Here is a 15,727-nt window from a genome sequence, read left to right as displayed (position 1 = left end):
TGCTCATCTGCAAAATCTTAGATTCACACCACACTAATGCCTTGCACCAGCCCCGATTTTCTCCCTTAGATTGCCTGTCAGTTGGTTGGGGATCCACATGAATGCATTTGCGTGTTTCTGTCGAAGGCTTTTCCCATGTTGTCCCTTGTTCCATTTTCCATTTCCCTGCGCCTGCCAAACATTTTCCAAAGGAAGTACCTCGTTGTCTTCTCTTCAGCCCCCCCCAAACCTTCAGTCCCTCAGAGCAAATGTCGTGCAATGTTCAGTTTTAATCAAAGGAAATTCACCCAAATAACAAATGCAAGCACATGCATAAGTGTGTATTTGTTTTCATATTTGTTAAAGGACCTCCGAGGATTCCTCTGCGAGTCCTTTTTTTGCCACCAAAAGTGGCGCTAATTGAATGCTGAGCTCGCAACGCCATTTTGCACTTAATATAATGGGCTTTAAAAGTGACAAAAAACGCAGTAATAGTTACAGCAAAAATAGATACTCCGCAAAGGGAATACTCTAGAGGGATGTTACTAAAAATTTGTTTACGAAAATAAAATGGTTGGTTTTATTCACTAAAAAATAATAATAATAATATATTTGCAAGTAAAATAGAGTTGGGAATTTGTTATTTCAAATATTTTTACTTAAGATTAACGATTTCCTAAAAGTGTTTTCTAAAAATTAACTTTTAAAAAATAATAAAGTAATCAAATTTTTAAAATTATATTCATGTAAAAACCTATTTGAATTTTTCAAGTTAAGTATATTGATATCTAAAGTTTTCAAACATGTGAGATCTTGGTTTTTTATATATTTCAAAGTGGTACCAGATGCTTTTCATCCAAAGGGTATTTCAAGTGTTTGCTGGCAATAAGAGCAGTCAAAAAAGAATTCGGTGATGAGTTGAGTGCCGCAGCAAACTTGTCACTTGCAATGCGGGGCGTCATGATGCGAGTGGGCGGGGCAGGTGCTAAGTGCATTATATCTAAAATCAAAATGGAAGATGGAAAATCACAATGGACGTCAGCTTCAAAAAACGGCGAAACAATTTGACAATGACAAAGTGTTGAATGATGAGGGGTGTGGATTGGGTGGGTAAAGCTGGAAAGCAAGTAAGCCCTGAAAATTCGCGTGGGAAAATCGGTAAAAGGGGGGTGGGAGAGGGGCTTAAGGCAAAACTGCAGCGGAAAAGAGCCACGACTTTGAGTGCAGCAGAGCGTGAAACGTCGGAAGTGCCGTTGACTTTAGACGGAAATGCAATAATCTTATGCTCATGCCATCTCATGGACTAGTTGTTTGTATATATCCTCCTCATACTTAAATGCATACATACTATATACTAAAGTATATATAACATCTTAGTTGGTCAAATAACGCTTCATTGGAAACAATTACGATCTTAACACTTTCCGTTGCATACTTAGCGGACACAAAATAAATGAACGACTGACAAGTTTTTATTACCCAGTTAATTAATCAATTTAAAGCCAAGTCTTTAAATATTCTTTCACAATCTATTTATTTTGAAGCTAAAAGGCATTTTTTAAAATCATAAGTATTTATGTAGTACACTTCAACATAAATAAATAAATTTACTTAATAGCTTGTTTTTCACATTATTATATTATATATATATATATATTAATAATTTAAGTTTATATATATTAACTACGTTAAAATGCTACAAGTCGAATGACATTTATATTATAAGCCAGTGATTTTTCCAAGAAATTGGCGGTTAAGGCTTAGTAGCTTTAATATTTTTGATCTCATCTCAAAGATTTTTCCACAATGTACCATATATGTGAAAAGCAGGGAAAGTAAGCGATTATTGGAATTTATGAGTATGTAGAAAGGCCCTCCACAATTTCGATTGAGAGCTCCCTTGAGTACGCGATTTGTGATGGCTGCTCCTTGGAGCTGGAGGCTCGACATTGGGAGTGATGGTGACTGGGGCAGTGATGATTGCGATTTCAATTGCGATGGCAGGCACTGTCTGGCTCCGTTTACCCGGAATTCCCCAACTCAGACCTCAGATCAGACCTCCGTGGCACTGCTCATTATCCTTGGCAATGTCTTTTTAAATTGATTTTTCGCTTTCAGCTTATTATTACACACAGAAGCGCACACACAGTAGCTGAGCGCAAGTAATTGTCGGTGCCTGTGTGTCAGCCTAAGTGTGTGTGCTATAATCTCTTTGTTTTTATTTCATTTTATTTGGTTCGAGTTTTGGGTCTTGCTCTACGTTTGCAGAGGGATGTGTGTTTTTAAATTGGGGATACAATTTTACATTGGTTAAGGACCTATTAGAAGGTTTTCCGATTAAGTGCTTCTCATATTTTCTCTCTCCTTTTGTAGAATTGTTTTTGAATTAACCTTTCTTGAATATCAAAGTTGATTAGGTATTATCCAAATAAAACACTAATCTAATTCTATTGATATTATTATTATTTTCTAAGCAATTGTGTTTTATAAAAAACCAATTCTTTAGAGTACATCCATCCTACGTTTTTGCTATGTTTATTGACTTGAAGGCGAAAGGCCAAAGGTGAATTGGGGTGTACCTCTCATGTTGCTTAGGTCTTTTCACTTGCCAACGGATTTTCGGCTTAAATGCGAGTTCTTCTTTATGTATGTATATATATTATATATGAGTTTTTTGTGTGCGCCATGTTTATGCCTTGATTATATTTCCATTTATGCATTATACATGCCATTCGCAGTCGCATGTCTCCTCTCATCTTTTTCGAACGCCTTCGTTTGTCCTTGTGTAGGCCGCTTTATTATAATCGCATTTTCAGTTATTGTTACCAGCCCACCTTCCGCTCTTTGGAATGGCCTTTGTGCATTTCGAATGCGAGCAAACGATAAACCTAACGAGGTCCAGGTTTTCGGGCTCGGTACCCACTCATGCATATTTCAGTTGGCCATCCAACGCCCACTTTCTTTGCCTGCATAAAAAGAGTGCACAGGGAAAAACTATGATCAAATTTTATTAAATTATATTTCTGAAAAATTTGTTACTGAGCAAAAAAAAAAGGAATAATCCTAAAGGATGTTTTTTAAAAACATATGCAACATTTTCAGGCTCAATTTTTTGCTGCATAACTTTTTAAGTACAACATTTCCAATCACTTTCCCGCTCAAATCTTTTTTAAAACAAAATTGAGATTCGTTATTATTGTTAAACAACTGTTCTTGTTGTTTTCGCTTTTGAGAACATGTTTAATGTCTGGACTAATTAAAGAGTAATTTGCCAAGTTGATAGAGCATTTCCTGCGGTGTGATAAAACGAATGACCAAAATCAAATGGCTGTGGCATAAAGTATTGGCCTCGTTTCCCTTGGTCCCCCAAGTCAATATTTTGCGGGGACAGCTTTAATGCATTTGGTTTGATTGCATTTTGGCGACACCATTATACCAAATATCCATTCGCTCCTTTCCTGGGGATAACATACCATAGCAGTATATATCCCCTATACACTGGCCCATTTTTGGATCCAGGATACAGCTTCATGTGTATTCATTAAAAATTTAAGTGCTTATTTACACTTTGGCGCTCGTTGGCTGGTCGGGGTGCAGTTGGAATGCACCCATTCGTCTGCCCACTTTTGTGGGCGTGTCATGGGCGTGAGCAGCAAGGACAACAAGTGCAGTCACTTCAGCCACATGGAAAACCACACCGCAACCAAGGACTCCGGCACCCCACGCTCTCCACTCTCTACATCACAGTGCCACCATCCTGTTTTGACAGTTAATCATATTTTGGATATGCCCGGGAATGGAATGAAGCATGGACATGACACTGCCCACTGCCCACTGGGCTTGGGCAATTGCATTACTTTGTTGGCCACTCGGTGGCCCTTCGTTGCTTTGTGTCTGCCGTCTGCCCTCTGCCTTCTGCCTGTGGTAAGGGTTTAAAGGATCCATTTAAAGGACCGGAAGAATAACTGCAAAGTGCTCTTGAAGCTAGTGACTAGTCAGAGGACGAGAGTAACCACAAAAACTCAATAAATATGCTGCAATTTACCACCTGCGGTGTGGGAGTTTTGAATATTCCTGCCTTTGAGTTTAATTGTAGCTGAAATGCAAAGGGCAATAATAGTTACCAAACTTAAAGCAATTAGCTAAAAACTAAAAGCTTAATACCTATTTTCTATTTTTTTTTTAATATTAAATAGGATGTATTGCTTACTTTGACAACTCTTTTTTATTAAAAGTGAACGATGGTGTTATTTAACTTTAAAACTGTTATATAACCTTTCCCTTTTAATATGTTTTTGTTCTTATATTACAATTACTTATTTTATTGCATTTTATTGTATTAATTTATTATAAATAGTAACTAGTGAGTTAATGCAAAATAAATTAGTACTTAATTTTAAGAATCAAGTTGATTAAACTATACCGTTATTCTGTTGGTGTATTTATAAAGCTCCTAACTGAAACTCAATTTTGATTTAATTTGATTTGAGTATGAATCTTAATTATTTTTTTTCGTCAAGTAATTTGATCTTTAATGAATACTGCCAATCGAAATTTTGGTTTTTTTCCACTTTCTGGGATTTTTTTCTGTTTTTGCCATATTTTAGTTCAGCTCATCAACACCTTTCTACAAGTTATGGAGCAATGTTATGGGCAAAACAGATCGATTTATCGATGGTAATTTCCCAGGTGAATCTGGTGCTATACGCCCACGGAGCACCGCCCCTGAAAAGCCCCTTAATTTATCAGTTGGCTGATAACTCGCAGCCATTGGATTTTGCTTTGCTGCCTTTGCCTTTGGCTTTGCTGCTAATTAATATTCAAAAACTTCTTAACAGTTTACCGCTTTTGTTGTCGTTGGCTGGAAATTGATGCGGCTGCCAAGAGAGTTTAATTAAACAAATATTTGGAATTTGATTTGCAGGTAGCCGTAGTTGTAGTGTAGTAGCGTCGAGATGGCTGCCAACGGAATTCCAATTTCCTGTCCCCAATTGCTGAATGCATTATGCAAGCCAGTGAGCCAGTGAGTCAACTTACGAAGGCCCGTCACTCTATTTGAGGGGCCGAAATCGAATGTAAATAGAAAAGGGAGAAAGCCAATCAAAGGAATGGCCAAGGACTGCAAACTTAATTGCCAAATCAAGTCCTGGAATATATTATACCACATATATTTGCGTTTAGGGGGGGATAAGGCCATCTTCGAACGACTGGGTGTACAGGAACAGATAATAATCTCAAGATAACTGCTTTTGTCAGCGTTTCGGCATTTTATCATACCGTCGTATACCTTATCTGTCACATATCTACAAGATCGTGAGGTGTCATAAACATCTTTAAAGGTCTTCACTTGCGTTGTCGTGGGCAAACACCGCCGAATGAGTACACATATAATCTACTTTTTGACTTACATTTGTTGTAGTGTGTTTGAATATAACATATTAAAAATTTCTTTGATTGTATTATTTACATTTTGAATTATTATTTATTGTTATCAAGTTGTTATTTACATATTTCAGAGCTTTAGCTAATTTAATTTAATTCTTAATAAAAGTGATAATTCTTAAGTTTATACATATTTAGCATTAAATGCACTTGACATTGATCTCATGTTTTGTTTAAACAACATTTTTTTATATTTTTCCTTCATGAGTGCTGGAAATTTCCTTAAATACCAGTATTTAAAAAAAAAAAGCGTTTACAAAACAACGATATTAATGTTACATGGTATTAAAGGATTTGTATGAATTAAAATATATTTATTTATTTATTTTATTGGTTACATTTTTATGGCCACATTTTATTTTCATATAATTATGGCGTTTAATGAGTTATATGTATTATCACTTTATGAATTGTTTTAGTTGAAATATTTCGCTCAGTGTAAATGAATGAATGGAGGTACGGAAGAGTGAGTGTGTTATGAGTGCACTCGCCGACGAAGAAGTTCAAGGCGATTTCCCTGCCAGTTCAAAGTAGAGAATCGTGTCTGGGGGCGATTCTTATCTTATCGCCCCAACTGCCGGAATAACCGAGCGCTATTTATATTAAAATTGTTATATTTTACATACCAAAGAATTGTCGCCCAGCTCCCAATGGGGGCGTATTTTTCGATTGTTTGTTTTCAGTATATGACCTCATAGATATGAGGGGTCCTTGGCCACTCTAAAAACGGGAAATCAACTCAACAAGCAGCCACTGATCTCAAGTATCAAGTATCCATATCTCTCTCTCTCTCTCTCTCTCTCACTCTCTCTGTTTCTCACAATTCTACGGACACTACCATTTCTCCTGGCTCTACTGATTCTACCCGATTCTCCCGAGTATAACTCTCACCTGGTCTTATCAGCCAGCGATAAGCCGCCTGGTTTTTGCATTCTCCTACCGCTGGTGCGACTGCCTCTGTCAGCTGTTTGCTATTTGCTATTTGCCGCTGGCGATCGACGGCGAGACAATCGACAATCCCCAACGTTGCCGTCGTCGGACCGAACAAAAATTCAAATCAGTTTCCAGCGCCGCGTCAACGGAATTCGTTGAACCGAACCAAACCAAACCGCTTCGCCGCCTTTTGTTTCATATTAAATCAAATCAAATCGAGTCCTAATCAAATTGAATCGAATAGCGTACAAATAACGAGAGTCAAGTCGCAAATTTCCAATTGCCAATTGGTAAAAAAAACGCGAGAAAATGCTCAGACTCTAAGTGAATTTCGTCGAATATCGTTTTGCTGCCCATAAATATATATATGAAATGTTTCTCTCACGTCCATGGAATTATTGTGAATTTATATTTGGTAGGTGCACTGTTTGAAAATCGAAATCCCACTAATCCTACTTTGCAAAGCCGCACTCTCCTTCGAACCACTAAGTAATTATAAGGGCAGTCCAAGGGTCAGCTAGCAATTTGCCAAATGAAATATTTGCGTTGGCTGTTGGGTTAGGTTTTTTGGGCCGGGGGAAAAAAAAGGATTCGGACAGGCAAAGAAATCCCAATTTGCCCACAGATTTGGTTTACTTTTAGTCTTGATCCCTAAAGTCAAGGGGTTGCTAGAACAGAGGTAAAAGAAAGTTGTGTCCTAGCATTTATATCTTGGACTTCAGCCCCACCCAAGTGATAAAAACTTATCTGAACTTTTTGGATACCCTTCCGTTGGGTAGTAAAAATCTTTAAATTTATTAAAATGTAATATGTTTAAGATAATTGAACTTAAGGCTTGCAGTTCAATTATTAAATGTTTTTAATTTAATGTTTTAAAAACTGCTTATTCGCACCAAGAACTTCCATAAAACTTAATTACTACAAACATTCTCTACATCTCACAAATACAATACTTAATTAAAATTTTTTTTAATTTACTTAAATTAATGTTAAAATATGACTTATAATAAATTCTTAATTTATTAAAATAAATTGAAATTATTTTAAAGTGCAACTTTACCAATTTGTGTTTGCTCAAGGTGTTTAATTTACATTTCTAACAAAAAAAAAATGTTAAACGATGCATTTAAACACTAACGTTTGTGACTATTTAATGATCATATATAGTAAGCTCAATGTTTAATATTGTTTATTTTCCTTCAACCTATGACTCTTAATAATTTATAGTTTGCGATAATTGTTGTTCGTCCACTTCTTGCCTCAAAGTATTTATGACACTCAGCTGTTCAGACTTAATTCTTCCTATTTTAAAACATTTACAAATGCAACTACCCACTCTTGTTTAAAAATACTTAAATAATTCTAATAAATACTCCTATTTCCTACAAGATTGATTGGGTAAGTGCATTTTTTTTCGTTTTTCATTTCGATTTTTTTTTTAATTTTTTTTCATCGACTTCTATATTTAGCCTGACTTTTTAGCGGCTTCTTAATGAACGACCAAAACAAAATCGGTTTGTGTGGGGAATGCTTTTTATGATTAACTTAGCAACTTTTGTCCGCGTGTCCGTTTTGTGTGCGTTTCGCTCGAGTGCCGCCCACGGGTCGTATACGCGATTTGATTGGGCACCGCTGACAATTGACATCGATCGCTGCGATATGGCTTTCGATTTTGAATTCGGCTTTCGGCTGCACTTTGGCTGCTGCTTTCTTCTAGCCACCTTTCATTCGGTTCTTCACCGATAAGATTGCCCGAAATCGAAGGCCGTCAGAAATCGCAAATCAGCTGGCAAATATCAGAAGTCAGAAATCAGAAATCACAGCCGATGTCGCGTGACTTGTGCGACGGCAAATTTCGGTGATAATCAAAAATCAGAAATATCGCAGGCAAAGGAAATTAAAAAGCATTTAAAAGAAATTTTTACAAGCGACCATAAACCAAACGTTTAAGTGGTTACGTAGCATCCAAATTTAGCATTTAAATACTCTTTTAATTGGTGTATATAGTATACAATGGTCTTGTACATTGTTTTAATTTTAAATTCATTTACAGAATATATAACATGTTTTAAAATCAACTACCTTGCAAGAATAGAAAACCTATGTTATCAGTGTTATTATTTTGCCCATTGAAACAAAAGCATAAAAAGTCTTTGACCCATTTACGAAATGGCAAAGATTTAAAGCCCCTTGTCCGTGACCTTTGACTTCCACCCACCACCACGCCCAATAACAATGACAGCCGCCGTTTAATCCGGCGAGGAAACAAACCGAGACTAATCCGCTAATCCTCGCAATTCAACCCCTTTGTTATAATTAATTATATTTTACGATGATTTTCAAAACATTCTAGGAGTAGAAGCAAAATGCCTTTGTTTATAAATTGTATCAAATTATTTATTCTTGAAAATCTTAGGTCACAGCTATTTGTTCACATTTTCTTAAGAAAATATTGTATAATATTGTACATTTAAAATTACTATAAAATCTAGTAAAGAAATCCTTAAATATGAATAGCTTTTGTAGATATTTTAAATAAAGATTTTTGTTGCCTGAAAACTATATTATGATTTTTTAAAGCTTGTGACTTGGCTGTAACGGGTTTTTAATTATAATTGCTTTAAATATTTAGTTACAGAGAGGTTATCTAACTGTAAGGTCTCATAAATAGACTTCAAACCTAATAATAATATTTTTTATTACCATTTTCTTAAAAATAATTTTTAATATGAATATGCTTTGACTTTTTTTGTTTTGTATATTTTGGTATTTTTTATAGCTGGTTTTTAAATGAAATTTAAATTTATTAACCATGTTTGTAATTGAGAAGATAATAGATAGAATTTATAGACTTTAAGACTATTCAATTAACTGGCTAATAATTTCCAATTTTTGTTCGTTTATTTTATTTTAACTTTATTTATTAATGAGAACATGCTTTGATTTTGTTCTTACAGTCACGCCGTCAATCGGTGAGCTCCAGGGCGATGCCGCCGGGCGTTCTGGCCAACGATAGCCGGGCCAACTCCACCGATGACATCCAGATCGCCTTGGCGCCGCACATCCAGACCTATTTGAGCCAAACTGGCCGGCGGCACTCCTGCTGCAGCGTGATGTTGCCGGTGGCCTTTGAGCGGGCTGCGGCCAAGTCCTGGCTGGACCCCAAGTTCGATTCCCCGGTCCTGGAGGAGCAGTACCAGGCCAGCGTATTTCCTCACGTCCGCATGCGTTATAGGTGAGATAACCCAACAAAATACTCGATTAATCAGAATCATATTAATTTTATAAATAATAAAAAGCGCCACCTTCGTTTTGAGAAAAACTTATGGACCTCTACGAAGCCGATTACTTGTTTATGTGAAAGAAAATTTACATTCAAACATTTAAATGTTTTTGCTCTGTCGTTTTATTCTGGGTGTATAATAGATTTTTGGTTCTTTTATTATTTAATACCAAAATTAAACATTTATAATTAAAGATAAATATAATTAGTTTTTTTGTCAATTAAAGGCGAAAATCCAAAGAGCTTAGATAATCAAAAACTCACATGATTAAGTTATTAACTAAACTTAAAACTGTAAGCACGTTTTTTTTACCACCGTGACGTTTTGTAATTTGGCACACCACCTTTTAAAATATTATTAAAATATCTTACTAATTTCATGTGCGAGGATCAAGTGGGGATTTAAATCAGAAGAGGGTTGCAATGAAAATTAAATTAAAGTCGTGGCTTCCACTCAACTATGCAACTCGAGCTGTCAGCCCGCGCAATCAAAAGAACAAATAGGCCAGCTCCCCAAAGGGGATTTTGCAATTTTTAAGCATTTTCCCCCTTTCGTTAGCACAATTTAAATAGTTTTCGTTTAAATCATAATAAACATTTAATAACTGCAGTTTGTGAATAATTAGGTGCCAATTACCAAACTGTTTGGCCAATTAGGCACATTGAATTTGATTAAGAAATTAGTAAGGAAACAATTAATTTAGATTTTCCTTAAATGTGCATAAAATTGCGCAATAAAAGCAGCTAATTGCCCAGCTTGCATTCAATAAATAAATAGTAAAGGAAACAATTTGATTTATATATAAATTTTAGTACAAAATTTTCTGTGGTTGTTTTATGAATTAGGTTTTCATTTATTAATTTTAACTGAGCGAAATGAATAAAGTGTCTTAAATTTATTGCAAAAATAAGTTAAATTCTGTAATTTATTTGTTTGCTTTGAGAAACCTGGAATATGAAAGAATTGCGCCTCTAAAAACCTTAGTTTTTCCTTAGGTATGTTTTGTAGAAATATTATTTGTAATACCCATTGTTACTTTCAATGAAATTAAAAAAAAAAATGTAAGTCTTAAATTATTTTTTATCCGTTTGCGGCAAAACTTGTTAATGCAATTTAAAAACAATATGTGGTTTCTTTGTTTTTTTTTTTTTTGCTATTTTTACACTCCCAATTAATAATCAATTCGTTTAAATGGCCTGAGTTCGCTGACACATGGCGATGGACCTATTTGGCCCCAGAGACCCCGAGAACTCACTTCCCGCTGAATAGACCCTTTTCGTTAACCCTTTTGCAGGTGTATATTTCAGGTATTGCAGGGGAGTCCAACTCATGCACGTGCATGCAATCATCTTGATGGCGGGGGTCGGGGGTCAGAGGTCAGGGGTCGGAGTTGCAAGGTGGATGGGTGAAAGGGTGAAAGGGTAAAAGGGAATGGGGTAAGCGAGGGCAAATTAGTTGGGGAAGTGCGCAGGATGGCGAAATTGCCGCCATAAATGCTCGGTTGGCGTGTGCCCCCCACGGGTCAAAGTGGATGTGGATGTGGATGTGGATGAGGATGTGGATGGGGATGCAGGCAGGGGACTCCATGCTCAAGGGGTCAGGGGTTAGGGGTCGGCGCTGCAGGTCAATGCCATTTCGGGCCATTTGGCGGCCAATTGCAGCAGTTTCGCGTGCGGCACCAGAAAAAGGCAACGAAGCAATCGATTGTTTGTTACTAGTACTGACAGCCTGCAAATGTTTCAGCCAAAGCTAGCCAGTTTTCAGATAGATGAAACGAACAGAATATTTATAACAAACAAAGGCAATCGATTATGTCAACTGAACCTTTACCTTTAAGAATTCTGCACTATTCTTGGGGTCAATAAAAAAAGAAGCGAGAGGGTCCATAATCTGGTTGATTTCAAATGTTTTGATTTAAATAAGTGTACTTGTATAAATTTTGCTTTAAGATAGTTAAAACGATTCCATTTAAACTGCCCCAAAAATTCGTATTGCATAATGTAATAACTCAGCTTTTAAATACAACAATAGTTATTAAAACTAAAGCTATTTAAACCGTAAAAACAAAAAAGGCAATCCTAAAATGTTAACTTGTATGTTTTTCTTTGCTAATAGTTTCAAGATGGCTGCACTTGTACCTTAATGATGGCAATCTCATAAATTCCATAATTTTCTCAGTAATTCTTGACTTCTTAAATGTGTTTCTTTAGAGCCTTGGGAAGTACTTGTTGTTCTTAGTTATTTAAAATCATCGCTGAGTCCCAAAACTTTTCCAACAGGTTCTTGACAACAAGATGAGTTTTCCATTGGGAACCAAAATGAAATTTTCTAAGCTTGAGATCCCTGTTCTGCTCCTGACGTTTTCCCTCGTAGAACTTTCGCCAGCCATTATTAACTATAAACTGAAAACCAAAGAGGCCAAACTGAATGGCCAAGACAAACAATGGCGACAGGGCTTGGCTCATCAACAATGGCCGAAGATTAGTGGGCAGCTCGTCATCTGGGGCCTCAGTTGCAGTGTCAGTTGGGCTCCAGTTTTGACCTCTGCTCCTCCGAGCGAAACTAAATGTGTGATGAATGCAGTGGCAGTGGCAGCGGAGTTAGAAGTGCAAGTGGCAGTTGCACTGGCAAAAGTTCCCATGGTGACAGGTTGGAAAGTGTAAGCCGCTTTCCTCCTCTTGCCGCTCCAATTCCGCGACCCTTCGCTGCAGCAAACGTTAATTAGTATAAATGGAAATGGCTTGCGGCGAAAGTTAAATGGGATCAGCAAAAATTACTCGAGGGGGGTGGATGTAATTGGAGCAAGACCTTGAAGTGGTTGACGACAAGCCAAACCGCACTTAATCCTAATCTTGCCAAGCTTCTGTTCCCTGGCCTTTTGATTCGTATTGGTTTAACATGCAGTAATGGAGTCTGTTGCTCAAGATATCCCTTAATCAATAAATTTTTGGCATGCTCTTTGTTTTCGATTAGAGTAGAGTAACCAAAGTATTTCTTTTGGTTATCATCTTTATATCTTATGATCTTATTGAGAAACTTTTAAGTAAACACTGTATTTTTTATGCACTAAACATTATTATTTGGATACCTCGATCTTCATGTTAAATCGATATTTAATACTTACTGCTTGTATGTGCTGCTCCAATTTATTTGTTCTGCTCCAAGGCATATTATGTTTTTCTTTTTGAGATTTTAACATTTGGTTTCAGTTCCGATTGTCAAACAGCTCAAATCCCAATTAGTTGTATGTAAAATAAAAAAACACACTTGTTTTTACACCTCTAATCCAACAAAATCTTAAAATAAACGGCTTTCAAAAATCGATTTTGTACCAAAACAAAATTATTTTTTCTGGAAATCGATCGGGATGGATTTTATAGGTTGCCAGCTGTACAAAACAGTCACTGTTATGGCTATGCGTCTTGTTTTGGCCAAGTTACAACAAAAAGACTTTCTGGAAATGATTTATTTTCTTATTTCTCCAAAAAGCCAAAAATAGTGTAAAAAAATCAGTTTTTGAATAAAAAGCCTGGGAAATAATTGTCAAAAGTTAGAGTGTCATGCATCGTTGGATTCGTCATAAAATTTCCAATCAAATGGCATTCATAGCTAAAATTTTTCCAGGTTTTCAAATTTCGGCAAAAAATGATGATGTACCCCCTTATAAAAAAAGCGAAAATTGGGCATTTAAAAAAAAACGGCTTTCAAAATTCGATTTTTATACCAAAACAAAATTTTTTTTTTTTGGAAATCGATCGGGATGGATTTTATAGGTTGACAGCTGCACGAATCAGTCATTCTTATAGCTGTGCGTTATATTTTGGCCAAGTTACAACAAAAAAACTCTCTGGAAATGTTTTATTTTCTTATTTCTTGAAAAACCCAAAAACACCGTAAAAATCAGTTTTTGTATCAAAAGACTGGGAAATAATTGTCAGAAGTTAGAGTGTCATGCATCGTTGGATTCGTCATAAAATTTCCAATCAAATGGCTATCACAGCTAAAATTTTTCCAGGTTTTCAAATTTTGGCAAAAAATGATGATGTACCCCCTTATAAAAAAAGCGAAATATGGGCATTTTTAAAAAAACGGATTTCAAAAATCGATTTTTATACCAAAACAAAATAATTTTTTCTGGATGGATTTTATAGGTTGCCAGCTGTACAAAACAGTCACTGTTATGGCTATGCGTCTTGTTTTGGCCAAGTTACAACAAAAAGACTTTCTGGAAATGATTTATTTTCTTGATTCTCCAAAAACCCAAAAATAGCGTAAAAAATCAGTTTTTAAATAAAAAGCCTGGGAAATAATTGTCAGAAGTTAGAGTGTCATGCATCGTTGGATTCGTCATAAAATTTACAATCAAATGGGATTCATGTTAATTACAGTGGCTTTAAAATTTCATCAAGGATTATTTATTAGGCAAAAAATAGCTTTGATATGCTAAATGTTAGGTTCAAGGTTAGTGAGGTTAACCCAAAGAATTTCATATTTAAAATATTTAAAATTCTTGGTGACCTGGTTTTTGTTAGGATGGTGTGCGTTATTTATAATGCCTCTTGTTCTTTGATTAAAATACACTTATTTGTTTCCTCTCAAATATATTCGGGTTCCGTCTTCGGGGCTGTACAATATATATTAACAAAACACAAGCTTTTAACATTCACTTAATGGTTTTTTTTTAATTCTGATATGTTGCAGGTTCACCCTCTCGTACATCCTACTATGCTCGCTGATGTGGTGCCTGTACTTCGTGGTGGACGGCGGATCGGAGGACTTCTGGCGGCCGATCTCCAGCGCCTTCTCGATGCTCTCGCTGGTGACGATCATGGCGCTGTGCTTCACGCACTGGGACCTGTACCGGGAGCACCGGACGGCGACGTCGGCGGTGACCGCCCTGCTGCTCTGCGGCGCCTCGCTGGCCTTCCTCACCTACACGGGCCGGGCCTTCAGTCCGCTGGGCCACTTTGCCATCTGCCTGGAGATCGTGCTGCTCATCTACACGGCCCTGCCGATGCCCCTCTGGCTGGGCGCCAGCACCGCCATCAGTTACTCCATTGCCTTCGAGATGGTCTCGCACATGGTCATCGGATGCAGTGCCATTCACGGCGGTGGATCGGGATCGGGATCGGGAATGGGATCGGGAATGGGATCGGGATCGGAAATGACAGCCAATGGCGATCCCAGCAACAAGATACTGATCCTGCGTATAATGGCCCACCTGAGTGTGCATCTGGTGGGGGTGCATGTGCTGATCATGAATCTGGTGCGGATGCGCGGCACCTTCATGAAGGTGGGTCAAAACCTGCTGGTGCGTCGCCAATTGGAGATGGAGAAACAGCTCAAGGAGAAGATGATCCACTCGGTGATGCCGCCCAAGGTGGCGGATATGCTGCTGAACGAGGGCGGTACCTCGGGCCTCGATTCGAGTGGAATGCCGCCCGAATCGCATTACATGCGACCACGGGCCTCCAACGATGTGAAGTCGCTGTTCCGACCCTTTCACATGCACAGCATGGAGAACGTGAGCATCCTATTCGCCGACATTGTGGGCTTCACGCGCATGTCCTCCACGAAGACGGCCGAGCAGCTGGTGGAGATCCTCAACGATCTCTTCGAGCGCTTCGACGACCTCTGCTCGCTGAGTGGCTGCGAAAAGATATCCACGCTGGGCGACTGCTACTACTGTGTGTCCGGCTGTCCAGAGCCGCGGGCCGACCATGCCATTTGCTGCGTGGAAATGGGTCTGGGCATGATCGACGCCATGCGCTGCTTCGATGCCCAGCGGCACGAGGGCGTCAAGATGCGGGTGGGCGTCCACACGGGCACCGTCCTCTGCGGCATCGTGGGCACGCGGCGGGTCAAGTTCGATGTGTGGAGCAACGACGTCAGCCTGGCCAACAAGTAAGCCCTAGATAGTGACACTGGCCTACAAAATTAAATCGACGAAATTCTCTAGTGATGAAGTCCAACTCCCTCATTTAGAAAATTAGACTTATAGGAGACTAGTTTGCCATTGAATCGTAGTTATCTGAGAAAAACAAAAAAAAAATTAACAGCCCAAGTTTAAAAAAATAGTATAAAACAGA

General features: G+C 37.7%; 1 protein-coding gene across 3 annotated transcripts in view; it reads left to right on the top strand.

Annotated features, from left to right (window-relative positions):
- LOC128260989 (adenylate cyclase type 9) overlaps positions 1–15,727 on the top strand; it is a 49,393-nt gene that overhangs the window by 28,304 nt on the left and 5,362 nt on the right. For 2 of the 3 annotated variants that reach the window (XM_052994370.1, XM_052994371.1), the window contains exons 3-4: positions 9,312–9,589; positions 14,340–15,542. In XM_052994370.1, the coding sequence (XP_052850330.1) occupies positions 9,312–9,589; positions 14,340–15,542 (1,481 nt within the window). Of the gene's footprint in view, positions 1–6,407; positions 6,770–9,311; positions 9,590–14,339; positions 15,543–15,727 lie in introns of those variants that run through there. The other variant, XM_052994369.1, reaches the window with a different exon arrangement.

The sequence above is a fragment of the Drosophila gunungcola genome, assembly GCF_025200985.1.
Source record: "Drosophila gunungcola strain Sukarami chromosome X unlocalized genomic scaffold, Dgunungcola_SK_2 000049F, whole genome shotgun sequence".
Taxonomy (NCBI): Eukaryota; Metazoa; Arthropoda; class Insecta; order Diptera; family Drosophilidae; genus Drosophila; species Drosophila gunungcola.
This window is presented reverse-complemented; position numbering and strand designations above follow the sequence as displayed.